The sequence below is a fragment of the Orcinus orca genome, chromosome 19, assembly GCF_937001465.1.
Source record: "Orcinus orca chromosome 19, mOrcOrc1.1, whole genome shotgun sequence".
Classification (NCBI taxonomy): Eukaryota; Metazoa; Chordata; class Mammalia; order Artiodactyla; family Delphinidae; genus Orcinus; species Orcinus orca.
Genome location: NC_064577.1, coordinates 50,540,192 through 50,557,167, shown reverse-complemented (window position 1 = coordinate 50,557,167; position 16,976 = coordinate 50,540,192). Strand labels below are relative to the sequence as shown.

At 35.6% G+C, this 16,976-nt stretch overlaps 1 protein-coding gene across 4 annotated transcripts in view; it reads left to right on the top strand.

Annotated features, from left to right (window-relative positions):
• The window catches only part of CLTC (clathrin heavy chain), a 66,738-nt gene that overhangs the window by 33,701 nt on the left and 16,061 nt on the right, over positions 1-16,976 (top strand). For all 4 annotated transcript variants that reach the window (XM_033431647.2, XM_033431646.2, XM_004271750.4 and 1 more), the window contains exons 11-27: positions 803-940; positions 1,186-1,350; positions 1,497-1,677; positions 3,332-3,495; positions 7,717-7,842; positions 8,471-8,613; positions 10,063-10,297; positions 12,816-12,938; positions 13,977-14,122; positions 14,354-14,537; positions 14,735-14,927; positions 15,375-15,532; positions 15,728-15,892; positions 16,020-16,127; positions 16,210-16,377; positions 16,516-16,665; positions 16,757-16,888. In XM_033431647.2, coding sequence (XP_033287538.1) covers positions 803-940; positions 1,186-1,350; positions 1,497-1,677; positions 3,332-3,495; positions 7,717-7,842; positions 8,471-8,613; positions 10,063-10,297; positions 12,816-12,938; positions 13,977-14,122; positions 14,354-14,537; positions 14,735-14,927; positions 15,375-15,532; positions 15,728-15,892; positions 16,020-16,127; positions 16,210-16,377; positions 16,516-16,665; positions 16,757-16,888 — 2,679 coding nt within the window. The remainder of the gene's footprint in view (positions 1-802; positions 941-1,185; positions 1,351-1,496; positions 1,678-3,331; positions 3,496-7,716; positions 7,843-8,470; positions 8,614-10,062; positions 10,298-12,815; positions 12,939-13,976; positions 14,123-14,353; positions 14,538-14,734; positions 14,928-15,374; positions 15,533-15,727; positions 15,893-16,019; positions 16,128-16,209; positions 16,378-16,515; positions 16,666-16,756; positions 16,889-16,976) is intronic.

Sequence of the window (16,976 nt, the reverse complement as noted above, 5' to 3'; positions counted from 1 at the left end):
GAAGTATAGAGAATGGGGGAGATCTGAGTTTAAACAACTTTGGAGAAGAATGGGTTAACTTTTTTATCTGTAGAAATTAGAGCTGTGTTGATCTACATGGATAAACCTTAAGTACGTTACCAAAAAAGCAAGTTGCAGAAGAGTGGACAGTCAGATACCATCTATATACAGTTCTAAAACATGCAGAACAAATACCATCTCATTTAGAGTGGTATATGTGTTAAAAATATGAAAAATATATGGGAATAATAAAACACAAAAGGATAGCCGCTGCCACTAGGTGAAGGGAGAGGGAAGAGATGCATATATGAAGTGGGAGTCACAGACTCTTTCATTTTTATGCTTTTGTATATTTTAAATAGTTCATCAGGGAATTCCCTGGCGGTCCAGTGGTTAGGAGTCCGTGCTTCCACCACACGGGGTACGGGTTCGATCCCTGGTCGGGGAACTAAGGTCCTGCATGCCGTGTGGCGTGGCATGCATGCATGCATGCATGCATCAATCAGTCATCAAAATTTTAAATCTATCAATTTATATTCTGCTATTATATAGTATCTTGAAATATTTTGTGGTTGTTTTTACTAGAACTAAAAGTAACTCCAGAAGACAAAAACTTACTCTTAAATTATGACGTTATGCTGTCCAAATAATATTCTTTAAATCTGGGATTTGATCTGGCAGTGTTTTATATGTGAAGAAAGAGATAATGTTTCATTTCCTTTCATTTACATATATTGTCAACAGTATCATAAAGCAGCTTTTAAGTGTCTTAAAACGATTTCCTTTAAATCTTCTTTTGCAGATTGTCGATGTGTTTATGGAATACAATCTAATTCAGCAGTGTACTGCATTCTTGCTTGATGCACTGAAGAATAATCGCCCATCTGAAGGTCCTTTACAGACAAGGTTGCTTGAGATGAACCTTATGCATGCACCTCAAGTACGTGTTTTCATGCTTTCTAGGCATGTTTCCAACACTGCTTTTGTAGTTATTCAGAGCTGCTTAGATTATTTGAAGCTACTGACATGCCTGTTCCTCATTTTAGAAAATTTAGCTAACATTCTTTTGTACTTTCTCTCCTTTACCAATTAATTCACTGTTGAATCTTAATATGTAATCTGCATATGGAGTTACTGATATAAATGGAGTAGTAAAAAAAGCTCATCCTTTTTATGGTTTTATAGGTCGCAGATGCTATTCTAGGGAATCAGATGTTCACGCATTATGACCGGGCTCATATCGCTCAGCTGTGTGAGAAGGCGGGCCTCCTGCAGCGTGCTTTAGAACACTTCACTGACTTATATGATATAAAGCGTGCAGTTGTTCATACCCATCTTCTTAACCCTGAGGTATTTTAGGCTCTTACCTAACTATTAGTTATGATTAATTGGTATACCGAAAATGTGTTTGTGTTACTGAATGATAGTAATTTCATACCACCATTAGGTTTAACATTGTCTCATTTATTTATTTACTTATTTATTTTGTCCTCTAGTGGTTAGTGAATTACTTTGGGTCCTTATCAGTAGAAGACTCCCTGGAATGCCTCAGAGCCATGCTATCTGCCAATATTCGTCAGAATCTACAGATCTGTGTGCAAGTGGCTTCTAAGTATCACGAACAACTGTCCACTCAGTCTCTGATTGAACTTTTTGAATCTTTCAAGAGTTTTGAAGGTAATTAGGAGTTTGAGTTGTTTTAAATTATTTAAGGTAGCCAAGAGGGTTATTGTTAAACGGACAGTGTCATAGGCTATATGGACTTGTCATAGGCTGTTGGAAATTCTTTCTACAAGCTTACTTTGATGGGATATTTTAAGTCGTCTTATTCAGTAACTATTGTCAGGCATATTCTATACCAGGTTCTATACCAGGTTCCAGGGACATGCGGTGAAGAAGACTGTCTGCATGGATATTTTATAGGTGAATTAAAGGCAAAATTTTAAGATACAAATATATGTAGTAGCTTTGTCATAATTGTATAAGATGAAAATACTAATGATCAGGTATGTAATGATTGTGTTTATATTGTCTGACTCTTATAATGGCAAACGATTCTAGCCAAGGAAATTTTGTGACTTGTCGCTGTAGCAGGTTTTCTCAACCTCAGCGATACAGACATATTGGGCTGGATAATTTGTTGTGTTGGGGGGTACATTTTTGTATGCATGCAGGATATTTAGCAGCATTGCTGGCTTCAGTCCACTGGATGCCAGGAGCATCAGCTCCACCAATTGTGACCACTAAAATGTCTCCAGACCTTGCTCAATGTCTCCTGGGAAGAAAACCATCTTGCCCCCAGTTGAGAACCACTGTTGTGCTGAGTTTTTTTTTTTTTTTTTTAAATTGCGGTACGCGGGCCTCTCCCGTTGCGGAGCACAGGCTCCGGACGTGCAGGCTCAGCGGCCATGGCTCACGGGCCCAGCCGCTCCACGGCTTGTGGGATCTTCCTGGACCGGGGCACGAACCTGTGTCCCCTGCGTCGGCAGGTGGACTCTCAACCACTGCGCCACCAGGGAAGCCCTATGCTGAGTATTAATGTAATCACTGTTGGTGGCTTTTAGGTTCATTAGCTAAATATCTGGTCTCTACTTACCTTTTCTTCCCTCTTCTTGTAGTACTGCTCTAGACAGAAGGAATAAGCGATTCCTACTAGTTTTCTTAATTTTTTCAGTTTCTGTGTTAACTGTGCACTACATTTATACTGTTCATTCAGTACAGTAGCCACTAGCCACATGTAGCTATGTAAATTTAAAGTAATTAAAATTGAATACAATTAAAAATTTAGTTCTTCAGTCACACTAGCTACATTTCAGGTGCTCAATAGCCACGTGTGGTTAGTGGCTACTGTATTAGATAGTGTAGATATAGAATATTTGCATCATTGCAGAAAATTCTGTTGAACGGCACTGCATTAAATTCTTTTTAAGCTACTTTTGTGTGTTTCCTATTAACTGCGTATAGAGAAACACCTGCTATAGTGGACTTCATTTAAAATTTCTCATATGGAATATGGTATGATAATTAGCTTTGATATTAAATAGCTGTCACCTATTTCTCAACTACTAGAAAACATTGAATTTTCTGTTCTGTAGGGATTAAAGTACAAATCCATTTATTGAACTGATTAGTGGACTATTTAATATTCTTATTGAGCTTTTTGAGCAACCAGTTTTTATTTGGGACTATTCAGTATAACTGTGGGGGTTTTTGCTTGTTTTTTAAATTGAGGTATAATTGACATAATGTTTTTTAATTGCTTAAGTATTTTTCAGGTCTGTCGTTCTCAAAGGTACACCTGTGCTTAATTTCAATTATTTGTTTCTTTAAGGTCTTTTTTATTTTCTGGGATCCATTGTTAACTTTAGTCAGGACCCAGATGTGCACTTTAAATATATTCAGGCAGCTTGCAAGACAGGGCAGATCAAAGAAGTAGAAAGAATCTGCAGAGAAAGCAACTGCTATGATCCTGAGCGAGTCAAGAATTTTCTCAAGGTAAGAGTAATGCATTTTCTGGTTGGGTTGAAGATCGGCAGTTCTGCAAAGGTTTGCTCACAGTTTTAAAATATTTTTTTCCCCTAAAAGTGAAATTCTTAGCATTCTCAAATTGTATGCTGAATTATTTCTTCCAAATTTAATATTCTGTGGTTTCCTTTGAAATAAGGAAGGAAATTGGTAAGTAATACTTAAGAATGACCATCTGTTTAAATGAAGAGGAAAATAACACTATCTCTAAGGAATTTCCTTTCTTTCACTTTAATTTTAGAAGAAAATTTTTGAAAAGTGATTGTAGATGCTCAGTGTTTAGAATATCATTTAGGCTCTTTTTGAATATTAAGATCAGCTTGCCCTCAGTGTTATTTTAAGGGGCCTGTATTACATGCAAAGGGTTCTGTTGTGTAAAGGACATAGGTTAATCTCTGTCGTTGATTAGCCTAACTCTAGAAACTAAATATTAATCATGTGTAATTCATAAATTGAAGGTACAGTTGAACAAAAAAACCCTCAGCTTTGTGACACGAATTTGGTTATGGAGAAGTAAGAACTGCCTGTGTTGGAATGAAGAGTAATTGTTTGAAGATTCTTAGACCTTTACAGCATACCTGAGGGCAGTTAATTTTTGTTTAATGGTTAACTTAACTTTACCTTTATTCTCATACCTACTAATTACTTTGTGAGGAAGGTAAGACTTTAAAATTGGTAGTCGTTTATAAAAATTAGGAAAACTACAGAACATTCAGATCCCCCCAAAATACATATTTACGTATTGTACATTTATATTAAAAATATATTAAATGATTCCAGAGATTGTATATAAAGTTCTTAAGTATTTTTTTCGTCTGGAAGAATTTTAGATTGAAACTAAAACCAAAATGTTCATTGTGCAATTTAGTAGGAAAGAACAGGCTTTTCTTACTCCTACACTGATCATTTTTAGATAATCTATAGTTGTTTTAGCTGATTCTTCTTCTGAAGAACTTAATACCTAGATTAAATAGCTAAACCCCTAGGTGTTTTAGTGTAATGATGTAGTTAAAGTGCTGAAGTTGCCCTATGTTTTATATTAAAAGATAAACATTCCCCAGAAGTATAGCTTTATAATGTCTTGGCCATCATGAATATTCTGAGGAGCCTGGCTAGTATATGTTTGAACCCATGACTTCCTGGTGTCAGAAAAAATACGTCCAAATGAGAAAGATTTGATACTCTATGCTTGACTAGTGTACCCATAACACCAGTCCAGTTCCTCCTTTGAGTGACAGTACTGTTTCCTTTTTTTAAAAATACTACCAGATCCACACTGATTTGTTTTCATTAAGCTCTCAGCTTTTATGCTTCAATTGTAATTTCTTGAGCATTGGGTTGTAATATTTGAGTTGTCATATATATGTAAAGCAGGACTAAGTTAACTATTTTCACCTAATTATGATGACCTTGAGCTTCATAAAAAACCCTCAGGAAACCAGGATGTGGCCGTCTTACATTGCTTATTCCATGAGATCTAATTAGATGAGGAATCCCCCTCCATACTTGTGAATTGGATACAAGTCTAATAGAGGAGAGTGGATGTGAATTATGGGCTTTTGAAAAGTCAGACATGGTTCAAATTCCTTTTCTTTCTATAAAGCTGTTAACCTCAGGCCAGTTAACTAAGGTGCCTCAGCCTTGGTTTCTTCAACCACAAGCTGTGTTTATCAAGTACCTTGTATGCCATAGGTGTTCAAGTGATAACCGTGGTTAATAAGCTGTGTTGGTGGGCCTTGGAAATAAGGTATTGTCAGCCTTTCTAGCAGGCAAGTTTTGTTTCTTTTTGGTTTTAAGTTATTCCTGACTCTTTGAAGGAATTTTAATGCCAGCCTGAGTTAGAGGAAAAAACCTAGTCTCTTATCATTAAATAATCTGAGATGGGAGCTCAGTGCTAATATGCTACTATTGGATATTCAGCCTTTCACCCCAGTAATGAGAATGAACATACTAAACCATTTACTCACTTTCATTATTGATCTGTAGTTTGTAGCAGGTTGCTACATTTCATCATCACTGTTATTAAACTTCATTTTGGAGTTACTAGCTGTATTATAACTGGTGTTGTATGCAAACTGTGATAATAAGAAAAATACTTCTCTGAATCTAATCTTGAACATTAGACAAGTGCCAATTACATGCTAGCCACCAGGAATACAGAGGTTGATAGAATATGAATTCTCCTTTAGAGTAACCTGTAAGCAGGATGAGATAGTGTCAGTAGCATTATTTGGCTCGTGCCCTAACCTTGTGGAACTGTAGCCTTGCATAGAAAATGTAAAACTGTTCTTTAGACCCATGCCTCTTGCTACCTTTGATCTTATTTTCCAGGTTTTGTTTCAACCTCACTGGCCTGCTTGCTATTCCTGGAACTCCCCAAACCCTCTGCTGCCCCAGGGCCTTTGCTTGTGCCCTTTCCCACTTACCTCTCAGACCTTCATGACCTGCTCCCTTACCTTCTTTCAGATTTCCAGTCAAATGTCACGAGAAAGGATGTCTCAGATTACCCTGTCTAAAATAAAATCTATTCCAGTTCCATCCTCACTTCCCCCTTGTCTTGTTCTCTTTTTCTTTATAACACTTAGCATTGTCTCTTCCCACTAGAATGTAAGTCTCTTTGGGGAATGCTTACTTTGTTCCCTGCTATATCTCCAAACTTTATGTTTAAGAAAACCTGAATATGTTTATATAATTGCAATTTTGATCCTAAAATTTCTAATCATAATACCTAAAGGGTAACCTTTAAATAAAAATTTTAAATATTAATAGCATTATTTTCATATATGAAATCATATGCAAATTTAGGTAATCAAGAAAGTATCCCAGTTTTTGTCTGCTTTTTTCAAATTTAAATTTTCTTTGTGAATACAAATAGTTGTCTTTTGCAGCAGAAATCTTAAACCACCCACGCGTGAGACTAGAATACCTAAGTAATCTTAGATTACTTGCCAAGTATGTTTTCTCCCTAAGTGGTAAAATGCAGAAGGTAATATTTTATATGTATATTAAACAAGATAAAGAAGATTAGTGTGTTGATGTGTGTTTAGTAGGAAAAACTTGGCCTCTAAAATCTTTTGCATAGGTAGATCAAACATTCTCTTTAGAAATGATTATAGCAGCTCTTAGTACAGAGTTTCCATGGTGCTAAATAATACTTGCTTTAGACTTTCCTTGATGGGAAAAATCTGCAGCTGGACTTCCACTTCAGATTTACAGCCATTTTTTTGTTTGTTTGTTTGTTTAATTCAGGATTTCTTATGACTCCAGATTTAGTTTAGTGTTCTCTGAACACTTCATAGATTAATTATAATTGTTTATAATTGGGTGACTTATAAGTGCTAGACTTAGGATTTATTCTACCCTTGCAAATAATGTTTTTTGTGGCTGTCATTGAGGAAAGTCCTGTCCTGCTTAGTTCTTCTTCAGTAGACAATCCGTAGAGGAATCATTTACTGAGGAATGTTTCACTGTATATAAATGAATTCCTGATGGAAACTGTTGTTTTTTGTGCTGTACCTAATGTCTGTGGAATGTAACAGGACATGTATCAGGTAAATGCCCAGTACAGGTGTTACCTACCTGTCTATAACATCTATGTCAATCTGTAAGTAGGATTATAGCTTGGTATTTGTAACGGTAAAAGCAGTTGGCAATTTAAAGATGCTTTAAATGCTTTTTATCTTTTAAATCTTTTTTTTTTTAATAGCAACATGTGGTATATTTAAATTCATGGCCATCACTATCATGCTGCTCCTTTTAGGCTTCATTATAACAGTGTTAGAAGACGGCCATATAGATTGGAATGGGGAGGGGTAAAAAGTCATCAGTTTGAAACAAAAGTGAGCCAATATGCCTAATTTTGACAGTGTGACTATACCTCTTAAATCAACTACAAATTCAGTTGTTACTATTAATGAAAGTAGTCCCAGTATGATGATTTTATATCCTGAGCGCCACTGATGGCTCACAAGTCTTGTTACTTTTTTTGTAAAGGATTGTATGTGGAAAGGACCTGGTATTTTGCTGTGACTCTAGGTATTACTTCATAAAAATTTATGGAAACTGGGTTGGGCACTTTTAAGAGTAGCCAAGTTTATGTGAGCCTCTCCCACAAGTGTAGAACAGATTCTCATATTTTACACTGATAAACTCACAGAAGAAGAAAATTAAGGTTTCTTTTTTTTTTTCCAGGAAGCAAAGCTAACAGATCAGTTACCACTTATCATTGTGTGTGATCGATTTGACTTTGTCCATGATTTGGTGCTCTATTTATATAGAAATAATCTTCAAAAGTATATAGAGATATATGTACAGAAGGTAAGTAATAGATAACTTTAAAATATAATCTTGTAGATTTTACTGCTCACACTGGAAATCTTCATCCTTTTGAAACTCTGTGTCCAGTAAGAGTGGTCTGCTACAATGGCTTTCAACTTTTTTTTTTTCCAGCAGAATCCTTTCTTTGATTAAAATTTTACGTGCATTCCAAGTAGGTAAAACAAAACAGAACTGCTGTAGTTGAAAAAATTGAGTGGCCTACACCCTACTTATTTGATAGCCTTTGTGGTATCCGTATGGAGGCCATAGGCTGCAAAGCATAGTATTAAAACCATCTTAAATAAAGATATTAGAAACTTCACCTTCTAACTCCAGAAATAGAAAGGCAGTTTTGCTATGATGGAGGTCTTTTGTTTTCACAGTCATTCTGTGACTTTAGCTTCTTTGGACTTATTTGTCCTTTGGAGCAATGCTGAAGTAATTAATTAACCAAGGCAGACTTCCTGCTAAATTTCTTTGTCTAGTTGTAAATTTAGACTCAGTTTATTACTGAATTTTAAAACTGAGCTTGAAGAGGGAAATGAGTTTTATTTTTTAAAACTCCTTTTGGTTTTGCTTATTAGTAACGTAATGACATTCTTCTTCTTTTTTTTTTTTTAAACCATAGGTGAATCCAAGTCGACTTCCTGTGGTTATTGGAGGATTACTTGATGTTGATTGCTCTGAAGATGTCATTAAAAACTTGATTCTTGTTGTAAGAGGTCAATTCTCTACTGATGAGCTTGTTGCTGAGGTTGAAAAAAGAAACAGGTGTAGTACTGTTTTAATCTTCATAACTAAAGATAAATTATTAGTCTCTTTTAGCTTGGTAATGAATAGAAGTATGACCTGTCAGTTGCCTAAAAGCTACTCAGTAACTCATGGACCTTAATTCCCTGGAGATACCTAATTTAGAAGTGATAAGCTAGCTGTAGCTTGCTCTATTTCTGGAAAAAAAAAACAAAACTGTTTTCTGAACTATTACAGCTGTCATATAGAATATCTGTTAATCTAGTTGATCACCTTCTTTGCATATTTATACACAGAGTCAAACCATGTAGCTATATGTTTTTAATGTAAACTATGTAAAAAGCCTCCTTTTGGTTAGGTATGATACCACCATATTTAATAACTAATTCTTCTCTGATAAATTCTTCTCAAGCATGACAAAAGAAAAGAGTTCCCTGTGTAACTCTGGGTTAAACTCATTTTTAAATTGAACCTTGATATGATAATATGAATTATGAATTTCCAGTAGAGGAGAACATAGTGTGAGTGCTTCTAATACTTATACAGTGAAGTCTTTTTTTAGCCGGGACATTTTGTGTTCAGAAAGTGCTGATGTAGTAAATGAGGTTAGTGGGTTGGTACAATAGTAGGAGGTTGGTATAATAGTAGGAGGTTACTGTAGCTATGAAAAGGTTATCAAGAATGGGGTTTAATTTTAACCTGAGGTGGTACAGGTGTTCTGCTAATGGTATTCATAGAGTTTATATCTGAATGTTTCAAACATTCAGAAAATGTTTGAGAAATTTTTAAAGTTTGAGACTAAAGTGATTATAGGTTGTAACAATTTTGTTATTTAAACCATGGTAAAAGAGTGTTGGTCATCTGGACCATTGAAATATAAGCTATAACTTAGCAAAACCATGGCCCTTGGTGGAGTGATTGTATGACTGCTAGAGGTATTAAAGCTAGAGCTTCTAAAGCTACCAGATTTTTTTCCCAGTATATATTTAGGGTACTATTTCTTTTGGCTTTAGGTAATGTTGTATGTTACTTGTGTGAAAATTAAAAGGAACTTCAGATAATCAGGCCTATTTTTTCATACCACATCTCTATCCTACTCCTAAATAAAACTTATCCAAAGTCCAGCCATTTTGTCCAGTTTTAAGAACAATCTATGAACCTATAATCTTCTTTTTTCTATATCCTGTCTAGATAATGTAGCAGATAGATCTGGGAGAGTATGAAAGACAGTCTTATATATACCTTCTGTGTAATCTTGGGCAAATCATTTAACCATCTCCAAGTCTTAGTTTCGCAATTTGTAGTAGGCGTGTTGAGAATTCAAAATAGTGTATGGGAAAGTACATTATAGACCATAAGGTACTTACATAGTGTGTCAAGAATGTGCTATTTATAATATAATATGTGTATATGTGGGGTTTTTTTGTGTGTTTCTTTTCCTTTTTTTTTTTTTTTTTTTTTTTTTACTAGATTGAAACTGCTTCTGCCTTGGCTGGAGGCTAGAATTCATGAGGGCTGTGAAGAGCCTGCTACTCACAATGCTTTAGCCAAAATCTACATAGACAGTAATAACAACCCAGAGCGATTTCTTCGGGAAAATCCTTATTATGACAGTCGTGTTGTTGGAAAGTATTGTGAGAAGAGAGATCCACATCTAGCCTGTGTTGCTTATGAACGTGGCCAGTGTGATCTGGAACTTATTAATGTGAGTACTGCTAGCTGAACGTGTACAGAGAAGACTGCATTTTTTTTTTTTCAAAGTAAATTTATTTATTTATTTTTGGCTGTGTTGGGTCTTTGTTGCTGTGTGTGGGGTTTCTCTAATTGTGGCGAGCGGTGCTGCTCTTCGTTGCGGTGCGCGGGCTTCTCATTGTGGTGGCTTCTCTTGTTGCGGAGCACGGCCTCTAGGCGCACAGGCTTCAGTAGTTGTGGCACGCGGGCTCAGTAGTTGGGGCTCACGGGCTCTAGAGCACAGGCTCAGTAGTTGTGGCGCACAGGCTTAGTTGCTCCGCAGCATGTGGGATCTTCCCCGATCGAGCCCACGTCTCCTGCATTGGCAGGTGGACTCTTAACCACTGTGCCACCGGGGAAGTCCCAAGACTGCATTTTTTAAAAACCTGATATATAATGTTGGATTAGTGAATTTTGAGAGTTTCAGAGTGGTTTTAGGTAATATGGAGCATCTTTGGAAGATACATGCTCTTTTAAAAAACTTTGCTGATAATTATGAACTTAAACTGGCTCAAGTAGTTGATTAAGCTTATATTCACCCATTAACATTTAACCCCGCTAGTTTTATCACTTATGTTCTCATACACTCATATGTACACACACACATATATGTATATGTTTATATATATGTGTATGTATGTATAGACACATCTAAAATTTTAACCATATGAGAATAAATTGCATACCTCATGGCCTTATACCTCTTCATTGTGTATTTATTAAGAATAAGGATATTCTCTTTCATAACCACATTGTAGGTGGCAACCTCAGTCAGTCTGACCCAAGTAGAATACTTTTTACAGTCTGTTTTATTCCAGTTTTGTCAATTGACCCAGTAATGTCTTTTAAAAGAAATTTTTTCCCTCCAGTCTAGGATTACATATTGCATGTACTTGTCATATCTATCTTGTCTCTTTTAATCCAAAACAATTCTTTACACTTTCTTTGTCTTTTATTGACAGACATAACTGTAAAAAGTCTTTTTCTCTATGTGTAACTTTTTATTGAGGTAAAATTCACATTACATTAACCATTTGAAATTCAGTTGCAGTACATTTACAATGTTTGTAATCACTACACCTCTCTCTAGTTCCAAGTTTTCATTGCCACATGAGGAAATCCAGTCCTCATTAAGCAGTTGCTCCACATTCCTGCCTCCTTCCAGCCCCTGACAACCTCCAAACTGCCTTCCGTCTCTGTGGATTCACCTATTCTGTATATTTCTTATAAATGAAAAGTCTTTTTTAAAAAAATAGAATGTTCTTCGCTTTGAGTTTCTCTTATCGTTCCTCCTGATTAGATTTAGATGGTACGTTTCCATCCAAAATTTATTACTTAAGTGATGTTTTGTTTTTCTCATGCTATAACATGCAGAAGCACCTAATGTCCTTTTGTCCTTCATTTTGGGGGTCACTTTTTATCAAGTTGTCAATTTCTCCTATTGTATAAATAGATTTCCCCTTGCAGATATATTTCCCCTTGCAGATATTAAGTAGTTTGTGAAGAGACATTTAAGACAATGCGAGAATCCTACTGTGTGTGTGTGTGTTTGCGTGTGTGTGTGCGTGCGTGTGTGTGTATGTATGGCTCCCCTGCCCCCCAGTTTTGAATCTATTGATTCTTATTCAACCAGTCTTAATGTGTTGGTTGCAAAATAATGATTTTCCAACTTTATCCCTTTCGCCGCATTTATCAGTCAGCATGCATATATTCATGCACTCATGAGTTCTGTGGGTTATAATCCATTGTTTTGATTTTCAAATTACTCCAGTTTTGACTGATAAAAATCCCATCAACCTGCCTCTCATGGCTTTGTGTCGTGGTCTCATTGCTCTTGGAGCACTTTTTTGTTTCCTGGCCCAACAACTTATACCATGCTCATTTTATACCCTCCCCAGCCCTGGATCATTCATTTTTCTGGGGAACTTTGCTCCCTTTTAGTGGGGAGTACCATTAGAAACCCAGATCTAGGCTCTAGGTATATTTCCTTCTAGGGTCTTCCAGTGGTCAGAGCTAGGATATAATGCATCTATGTACATACACATTAATATATGAATATATGTATGCATATACACATGGGAAAATAAACACACAAGAATAGTTAGTAAAACACTGAAAAGAAACCTATGAAGGTGCACTAGCCCTACCAGTTATTAAAGCACATTACAGAGCCTCTATAATTAAAACTTGGCATCCTGGTGCATGAATAGATAGTCTAGTAGAGTAGAATATGAAGTCCAAATATAGATCCCACATCAGGGTGCTTTTTAAAAGCCTCCAAAAATTAATAAGTATGTTTTTTCTGTTGATTGAATTTTAATAAGAAAAATATGGTTGTGACCTATTAAAGATACATGTAAAAGTAATGGATTTTTTTTTTGCTATAAAAAAATAAACTAGGTATAATGATAGGAAATAACCTTTTAAAAGTAAAGTCAGTCTATAAAAAGGTTTTATCTCTTACCATGAAATTAATCTTTAATATCATTTAGGTTTGCAATGAGAATTCCCTCTTCAAAAGTCTTTCCCGCTATCTGGTACGGCGAAAAGATCCAGAACTGTGGGGTAGTGTGCTGCTGGAAAGCAATCCTTACAGGAGACCTCTCATCGATCAGGTAAAATTGGCAAATGTGTTTAAGGCTCATCTTTTTAACTATGAATAACACCTTTTGCCTCATCATATACCAAATATACTCAAATGGATCATATTTAACTATGAGAGATGGCAGTAAAAAGTAGAAGAAAATAAAAATTGTACTAAAATATATATATATCATAAATGTTAACAAAAGTGAAATATATCTTCTCGAAGAAAATACATCCCGAAAGAGAGAATTTAATTATATAAGACTTCCTCAATTCATCATAGTTAAAAGGATAACAGTAAATTAAACATTTAATAAAATGAATAAGAATTGCTATTTACTAATACCTGAGAAGTGACTCAGTTGATTAGAAACGTTCAAGACAGTAGTAAATCAGCAAAGGATAAGAATTGGTGAGAAAATACAAATGACCTAGTGGGTAAATGTTAAATAAATCTCAATAGAGTAAGCATAGACCTGCAAAGGAGATGCGGGTTTATATCTATATAAAAATTGAAAACATTTTTTAAAACCTTAAAAATTGAAGGTTGTTAATAATGGTTCTAAAATTGTTGGTAGAAGTATAAATATAGAAGGGAATAAATTAAAGAATATTAATTTTTCATTCTTAGGAAGCATTTCTAAGGAAAATTCCCAAGTTAATACAAAGCTTCCTAGAAAAAATGTTCATTGGTGCATCTGGGAACTATGCAAATAGCCAGAAATAGAGGAATTACTGAGTATATAATGCCACATCTGTATGGTTGAATTGTATGTAATCATTAAAGTGATAATGAGGAGTGGTTATTATGGATAATATTTTAATCAGGGAAAAGCTAGAAATTATGTAATTAGGGTGATTTTTTTTCAAGAGAACGAAAGTATACATGTTACAGGTATATGTGGATTTATGTAAAAAGACCTTTGGGTGGTAAATTTAAAGGTATTTTATCTTGTTCCTTCTTCTCTGCCTATTTCATTTTCTACTGAGGCCAGCTTATTCTTATTAGATAATATCATCAAAACCACCTTGACTCTCAGTACTTATTCACTGTATATCCTCTGCAGGTTGTACAGACAGCCTTGTCTGAGACTCAGGACCCTGAAGAAGTGTCAGTAACTGTCAAGGCTTTTATGACTGCAGACCTTCCTAATGAACTCATTGAACTGCTGGAGAAAATTGTCCTTGATAACTCTGTATTCAGTGAACACAGGTATCCTGTGAAGAGGGATCTATTGGCTCTTTATAGTTAGTCTTTAATTATAGCCTGTCAGTTTGGAGAAGGAACAGAGACAAAGATTAAAGAATGTTGTCTAAATTCTCGCTTTTCTAATACCCTCTTGTCACCCTACCTCCTGAGGCGAAATACTCTTTAGCTGCAGTGTTTTTTCTTTATGACTAATGAGCTTTTCAAACATTGCATTCAAATCTTTCTTTCTTAAAGGAATCTGCAAAACCTCCTCATCCTCACTGCAATCAAGGCTGACCGTACCCGTGTTATGGAATATATTAACCGCCTGGATAATTATGATGCCCCAGATATTGCCAATATCGCCATCAGCAATGAGCTGTTTGAAGAAGCATTTGCCATTTTTCGGAAATTTGACGTCAATACTTCAGCAGTGCAGGTAAATCTACAGATTACCTGAGTTGATTTACTAAATGTAGTACCTTGTCTTGATTCAATGTATGTATTGTCCTGTGAGAATGGGCATAATTTATTGCTGTGGCAATAGAAGAGCAATAAAATCCTAACCGTTTAAATGTAATTGCTGTGTGGTAAGATTCATTGTACTGTAACTCTGATTAAAAATTGGTTGCCTAGGTCTTGATCGAACATATTGGAAACTTAGATCGGGCATATGAATTTGCTGAACGCTGCAATGAACCTGCAGTCTGGAGTCAGCTCGCAAAAGCCCAGCTACAGAAAGGAATGGTGAAAGAAGCCATTGATTCTTACATCAAAGCAGATGATCCTTCATCCTACATGGAAGTTGTTCAGGCTGCCAATACTAGTGGTATGACTTCTCACTTTTATGTGTTTGCCACCTCAGAAAATGTACCTAAGCTAAGCATTAAGTTATATGTCTCTTCTGTATTAAGTAGGAGTTAGAGACTGCATGGCTGTTTGCCCTCCGTCTTAGTTCAGATAAAGAGAGTCTGTTTTGTGAATTTAAAAGTTCCATGGGGAAGTTTAATTTTCTGTTTTGAAGTCTCAAAATTCTCACCTATCTCTAATCCAATAACTTTAAGGAAAAAGGGGATTCAGCTATTCATTTGGTCAGTAATAATACAGAGGCATAATAGAAGTTTCACTATTTTGATGCCTTTCACTGTTTATATTTGTTATTCTCTATACTGTCTCTTTGAAGGGGAAATTAATAGCAATTCTCATTTGCTTCAGTGAAAAGATAAATGTTGGTATGTTAGTGTTTGGGTTTACTTATTTGTTTTTCTATACCTAGGAAACTGGGAAGAACTGGTGAAGTACTTGCAGATGGCCCGTAAGAAGGCTCGTGAATCCTATGTGGAGACAGAATTGATATTTGCACTGGCTAAAACAAACCGCCTTGCAGAGTTAGAAGAGTTCATCAATGGGCCAAATAACGCTCATATCCAGCAAGTGGGTTTCCTGTTCCGATTTTTTTTTTTAGGAGTGTAAAAATAGTTGAGCAACTTCATTAGCTTAGTAGGATCAAGAAGTGGCAACTGAAAGTTTCTAAGGAAAAATATTGTTTCTTAGTATTAAATTGAGTTGTAACTTTGGAAAGAAGATTAAGTTTAGGCTTACTGAAAATGGTTTTTGTTTTTTTTTCAGGTTGGTGACCGCTGTTATGATGAAAAAATGTATGATGCTGCTAAGTTGTTGTACAATAATGTTTCCAATTTTGGACGCTTGGCATCTACTCTGGTTCACCTGGGTGAATATCAGGCAGCTGTTGATGGAGCTAGGAAAGCTAACAGTACTCGAACATGGAAAGAGGTAATCTAAACAACAGTTTGAGTGAAGAATTAAGATGCTATTTAGGAGTGTTCTTTAAACTGATTAATTGAATTAACCAGCCATGTTTACACTTGAGTTCACATAATTGCAATTCTTTAAATTGTAGGTCTGCTTTGCCTGTGTAGATGGGAAAGAGTTCCGTCTCGCTCAAATGTGTGGGCTTCATATTGTAGTACATGCAGATGAATTGGAGGAACTTATCAACTACTATCAGGTAATTAACTGAGTCTTTTGTATTAACTGAGATCTTTTGCCACAGATATTCTTGTCTTTAATTGCATTTTTCTCTTATTTAGGATCGTGGATATTTTGAAGAGCTGATAACCATGTTGGAAGCAGCACTGGGACTTGAGCGAGCTCATATGGGAATGTTCACCGAATTAGCTATTCTGTATTCTAAGTTTAAGCCACAGAAAATGCGGGAGCACCTGGAGCTGTTCTGGTCCAGAGTGAACATTCCTAAGGTAACCAACCTTTAATTTTAAGGCAACTCTGTAGCTAAAATGAATACTTTAATTTTAATTAAAAGAAAGGTGTTTTTTGCTGTTAATTAGAATTAGAGACCCCTATCTATCTAAAGCAATTAAATCTTTCTTATGCAGGTGCTAAGAGCTGCAGAACAAGCTCATCTTTGGGCAGAATTGGTGTTTTTGTATGACAAGTACGAAGAATATGATAATGCCATAATTACCATGATGAATCATCCGACTGATGCGTGGAAAGAAGGGCAGTTCAAAGATATCATTACCAAGGTGTGTACCTTCTTCAGAAGAGAAAGTCTTCAGAAAGAGAAAGCTCATTAGGAAGTAACTCTACCTCATGTATGGATTTTTGCTGTTTTAGGTTGCCAATGTGGAACTATACTACAGAGCAATACAATTCTACTTAGAATTCAAGCCACTGTTGTTAAATGATTTGCTGATGGTGCTGTCTCCACGGTTGGATCATACTCGTGCAGTCAATTATTTCAGCAAGGTAATAATTTTTAAAACCTCAAAACTTCATAGCAAGGAGCTAAGACATTCTTGGATAACTTTTGTCCATGGAACTTTAGCAATGTACG